General features: G+C 43.2%; 1 protein-coding gene across 1 annotated transcript; it reads right to left on the bottom strand.

The window, feature by feature from the left end:
* Positions 1–3,079: 3,079 nt before the first annotated feature.
* Positions 3,080–4,522, bottom strand: LOC140491382 (claudin-4-like). Its single transcript, XM_072589492.1, has one exon. It carries the CDS (start codon positions 4,432–4,434, stop codon positions 3,802–3,804), a length of 633 nt encoding a protein of 210 aa, XP_072445593.1. The 5' UTR covers positions 4,435–4,522; the 3' UTR covers positions 3,080–3,801.
* Positions 4,523–5,932: the final 1,410 nt, after the last annotated feature.

Here is a 5,932-nt window from a genome sequence, read left to right on the forward strand (position 1 = left end):
AGTAGATATGAGGAATTATGAATCAGCTATGGTTCTATTAAGAGGAAGAGCAGGATTCTCCTGTTCCTTTCTTATGATCATTTCTAAAGTAGCCTTCTACTTGGTTGATTCCTCAACGATTGCTCCAGAAAACTATTTCAAACACTTTCCAGGATTTCTTCCTCCACAGTGTTAATGCTCAATGAGTTAATCCAGTTTATAAGTAGATTATGATTGCTTTCCCCCGGCTACATTTGCCTCTAATTTCCTGACTCATATCATACCCTACATTGCCGCTACTGGACCTACAGACCATCCCTACCAATTTTTGCTGCCAATCGTTGTTTTTGAACTTCATCCAAACAGATTCTATATCCTGGTCTCCTGATTAGAGATCCTCTTTCACTAATACACTGACCCCATCCCTTATGATCATTCCCCAATGTTTGCTTTTTGTCTATCTCCATCAAATATTGAATATCCTTTATTATTCAGTTTGCAGTCTTGGTCACTGCAGCTAAATTTCCATAATGGTAATTCAATCTTATCCTTTCACTTCTATTAGAACCATCAATTCTCCTATCTTGGTGCAAATGCTGCTTGCATTCAGATAGATGTGTTTAAATCTGGGTTTTTTTGTAATATGCTTCTATAATATTACCCTGGGTGATTTGAGGATTTGTTTCTGCTGATTTCCATTTTCATTTACCACTTTACTACTTCCTATAATCATCAATGAAGGGAAGAATTCAGTGTAATGGAAATGAGTGCCACAGCAGGTTATGAATTTGCACAACCAGATGAGTTGCAGGTCCTTGGCCTCCTCCATCACCAGACCATGGCAAACGACGCCTGGAGGAAGAGCACCTCATCTTCCGCCTAGGAACCCTCCAACCACAAGGGATGAATGCAGATTTCTCCAGCTTCCTCATTTCCCCTCCCCCCACCTTATCTCAGTCCCAACCCTCGGACTCAGCACCGCCTTCTTGACCTGCAATCTTCTTCCCGAGCTCTCCGCCCCCACCTCCTCTCCGGCCTATCACCCTCACCTTAACCTCCTTCCACCTGTCGTATTCCCAACGCCCCTCCCCCAAGTCCCTCCTCCCTACCTTTTATCTTAGCCTGCTTGGCACACCCTCCTCATTCCTGCAGAAGGGCTTATGCCCGAAACATTGATTCTCCTGCTCCTTGGATGCTGCCTGACCTGTTGCGCTTTCCCAGCAACACATTTTTCAGCTCTGATCTCCAGCATCTGCAGTCCTCACTTTCTACAACCAGATGAGATGTCAGCAAGGAATAAGAAGGAAATGCGAGAGCAGAAAGGGTTAGTAGTTTGAGTGGATGAGGTAGATTTACGTTATTGAATAAGTGAGATCCTGAGGCTCACAGGCTACGAGGATTTGTGAGATGTGTTTGCAGGGGCTGTTAGGTGAATGATAGCCCTTTGAGTGTGAAATAGCAAGGAAAAGATGCTGTCAGTTAATTAGCAAAGTTGATCATTGACTTTTTTTCTGGCACTCTTTGCCATCTGTTTTGTGTGGTCAAACTACACCAACCTGTGCCAGTATCAGTACCCAGGTTGCGATGTGATGATTTCTTGATTCTATTCACCTGGAAAAGGTTGTGCCATCCTTCTCTGACCCCCATCCAGCAATGTCTGCTGGGTACAGTCTTTAAAGTGGGGAGCCATCAGAAGTTTTTTTGCTGACATGAACAGCCTGAGGGCCAGTTCCTGGCTTGCAGAATCTGAAGTAGAATCCAATTGGCCATAAAATTTGACATGTAAATGTGTTGCTGGAAAAGCGCAGCAGGTCAGGCAGCATCCAAGGAACAGGAGAATCGACGTTTCGGGCATCAGCCCTTCTTCAGGAATGCAGCCCTGAAGAAGGGCTGATGCCCGAAACGTCGATTCTCCTGCTCCTTGGATGCTGCCTGACCTGCTGCGCTTTTCCAGCAACACATTTTCAGCTCTGATCTCCAGCATCTGTAGTCCTCACTTTCTCCTCATAAAATTTGACATCTCAATCTTCAAACCCAAATCCAACTGCAGGGAGAACTTTTGCTCACTCACCATACAATTTCAAATAACTTGTGCAAAATCTCATTTGCAGAGATAATGAGCTGAGAAGTGCATGATGAAGTGAGATATCTCATCCAAGTTTTGTTGGATATGACACTATCCAACATGCTCACCGCCATACTTTAACTTCAACAGGGAAAATTCCTCCTTGTGGATTAAGTCTTATGCACGGGTAAAGTGCAACTATTGTAAACAGTTGAAAAATAAAATGCACAAATACCACTAGTGCGAACATTCATAGTTTAAATTCCACCACCTCAATTGGAACAAATACTCTGGTATTATGGTTTATTGCATGGATAGAGCTCAACTGACTGTGATGCCCTGTTCCCAACCCCACAAAACACCCATTATTTCACAGAACTTATTATTTGGTCAACTAACTGAATATAATCTAGTTTTAATGATTAGCTACAATAAAGCAGAAATCTCAAAGCTTTTGTTTTCTTAAACTTACGTTCCAAAATTATTTAAACAATTCTTAGAAAATAACCATTAACGCTGAGAACATTGTGTTAAGAATCTTACTTCCATCTTTAAATCACAGTCTAATTACAGAATAAGTTAGACGTTATCCTGTATTTCGTGGTGTAATAGTTCTTTGTGTTCCCCATTCATATTACGATTGGGCATCAAATCCACAAACGTGATTTATGTAAATCTCTTGTCAAATTCTGTTTCATTATGTGCCTATAAGGTATTTGATTATGCGAAAGGTTCTACATAAGTACAAGTTGTCCTGAATGAAATTCAATTTCTCAGTTTTGATGATTTGAGTAAACATTTTTCGTATTTCTCCAGTGCCTTCCCGTCTGTTTTATGCTATGAACCAGTTACTGCTGCAAATGTAGTCAACCAAGGATTCAGTCCATGTCTGCCATAATTTACCTGCTCTTCTTAGTTAAGATGCTTGCTGCAGGAGTTTATTTTTGTTTTTTTTCTGTTGTTGCCTTCTTAGGCCTACCCCTCTTCTCTCCCACCTGGCATTCTTTTTAAACCCACAGGTAAAACTACAAGACGTTGTGAAAGAGATGTACTTTTTATTTTGGCCTTCATGATATACAGTCCAAATAAGTACGCAGACAAGACTGTTTGAAAAAAATACACGAATGGAAGGAACATTAAGAGAACAATATACAGTGAAAAGTCGAGATACAAGTTCCACCATAGAATACAAATGGGATCTGGTATTAAGATCACATTGTTTAATACACTGAACTATTCTGAGTGGGTCGAGACCCATTTCACAGCTATCATTTCCACGCTGGATGTGAAATGGCGGCGGCTGCCTCTTTCCAATTCTCCCCGGATATTCCGAGTGCCAGGTCACTGTTAGAGTTAGAAAGTTTTGCTCTCACTGGAAACGCGATTACATTGCTATACATTAGGTCCACTGCTGCTGAACATCGATATTATGCAAAATATTAACATCAACATCTCTCAACAAAAATCCCTTTTTTAACATCTCCACATTCAAACCCTGGCCACATTTCCAATCTCTATTCATGAGTTTGTGATGGGTGTAAGTGCACTCACTTCAAATCCTTCCTTACATCGATCACTCTAAGAACAGGCAGGTACGGTTCAATGTTAATTACTCGAGTTGTTGTTAGGATATTGATATAGCAAATTAGTTTTACAGTACATTGATTTAATTCGCCGAATGTCACACAATATAGACAGTGTACAACATTGGTCTGATCTTATCTCTGGAAATTGGTTCGGACCTATCCATTTCCAAGTTACACGTAGTTCTTGCTCGGAGCTGTAGATCTAGGTGCAGAGTATTTTGCTGAGTACGAATTCTCATCCTTGGGAGGACAGGTGCAGCAGAGCAGAGCCCCTCCGAGGATCAGCAGACCCGAGGTTCCCCAACCGACATACAAGGAAGCTCCCAGCTCCCTCCTCTGGGCGTCTGTCACCAGTGGGTTGTAGAAATCCTTGATGATGGTGTTTGCAGACCAGGACACTGGGATCAGGGTGAGCACTCCAGAGAGGATGAAGATAATTCCTGCTATAATTGTCACCTTGGCCTTTGTTGCCTCGTTTTCGATACAGTTGGTGCATTTTCCTCCAGCAATGGAGACCAGAATACCGATGATACCCACCACCAGGGAGATAACGGTCAGAGCTCTGGAAGCCTGTAGGTCTTGCGAGAGGGCCAGCAGCGAGTCGTACACCTTACACTGCATCTGCCCAGTGCTCTGAACAATACAGTTCATCCAAAGCCCTTCCCAAATGATCTGCGCCACCACGATGTTGTTCCCAATGAAAGCGGTCACTCTCCACATGGGAAGGACGCAAGTGAGCAGAGCTCCCAGCCACCCGAACACACACAGGGCTATGCCCAGAATCTGGAGTCCCATTGATGCCATTCTTGGAACTTAGGTGGCAGTAATCGGCGAGCTACCAAAACAAACTGGCTCTGATTTCCCGATCCGGAGCGAGCTGAGGGTGATCTGAAATGCAGTGGCAATTATAGCCCCTGAGTGGTGGGCGGGCATTTGTTCCTGTTCTCAGTTTACCATTGCTGAGAACAGGGAATACCCGTTGGACCAGATTCCGAAGTTACTGTCATCTAGTTTCAGATTCTTTTGCTAAATGAAGAGGCACCTGAATGGGGCTGGTAAATAAAGCATTGGCATCTGTGTTCTGCCTCGTGAATAAAACAACGCCGTTTTAGTGAATTGCATTGCCTACTGGAACTTTAATTTCTCGCTGCATCGTAAAGTTTCATCGAGTTAATCTAAAACAAATCCCCTGCCATCATTTCATTCTCTGATTCTTCTGATGGGAGGTGCCGATTGAACGGTGACTGTAGATATTTTCTTATCTGATTCTGATGGAATGCTAACGAATTGGAAGGGAAGGGAAGAAACAAATGAAAAAAAAAACAAAGGATCACTATCCTCCAGTCCCATCAATAAGCATGTAATTGACATCAACATCTTTGATTAATTTACACAAAAAATATCTCTGGTGCCGCATCATACTGATGTGTGCCTGTCCTCCAGGTCATTGTAGTGGCAGCACCTCTTTATCATCTCTGTTGTTCCAGTCAGTGGCTGTGCCCAGCCCTGCATCTGCTCTTTAACATTCAGTCTTAACCAGAAACTCATCTGCAATGCCTTTTTGTCCCAGTGCTGCAGCATTACCTCGGGTGTACTCCCAGGATCTTCCTCTTGACTGCCTCCTATTACCACCTGAGGAAATGCAACATATTCATCCGCTTGCTGATGTGACCTACCTCTACCTTACTGGCTTACTATGGCTGCTGGATGCAAACAGTGAAACACTGGAGGTTGAGTAAGTGTAGGAGTTTAGGGAAGTGGAACAGGGAGGACTGTTGTGTTTGTTTCCCTTAGTATTACAACAGGTCCAGTGAGGATAGGAGTAGACCAGACGTAACAGTTCAGAAAGTAAGTGGCACCAATGGTAACAGCGGATTGGTGAGTAAGTCATGGTGGGTTGAGCAAGGGTATGGACAGATCTCTTTTGTCTTTAAGTGGCTAGAATGTTTTTAAACTTTAAAGGGTTCAGTTAAAAAAAAGTCTAGTTGTTAAAGGGGTGGAGATGGCAGTTAGTGAAGGGGTTTCTCCTCCTGTCAGATGTGGCAGATCAGGGAGCAGTCAAGTGTCCCTGGTGACTATATCTGCAGGAAGTGTCTCTGGCTGCAGCTCCTCTCAGACCAGGATTGGTTGGAGCAGCAGTTCATAGTCATAAGAGTTGTACAGCATGGAAACAGACCCTTTGGTCCAACTCATCTGTGCCCACCTGATATCCTTGTTCCATGTGCCAGCATTTGGCCCATATCCATCTAAACAATTCCTATTCATATACCCATCCAGATGCCTTTTAAATGTAATTGTACCC

This window comes from Chiloscyllium punctatum, chromosome 19 (genome assembly GCF_047496795.1).
Source record: "Chiloscyllium punctatum isolate Juve2018m chromosome 19, sChiPun1.3, whole genome shotgun sequence".
NCBI lineage: Eukaryota > Metazoa > Chordata > Chondrichthyes > Orectolobiformes > Hemiscylliidae > Chiloscyllium > Chiloscyllium punctatum.

What these genes read in the sequence shown, in the direction of transcription:
- LOC140491382 (XM_072589492.1), bottom strand. Translation starts at nt 4,434, where the DNA reads ATGGCATCAATGGGACTCCAGATTCTGGGCATAGCCCTGTGTGTGTTC.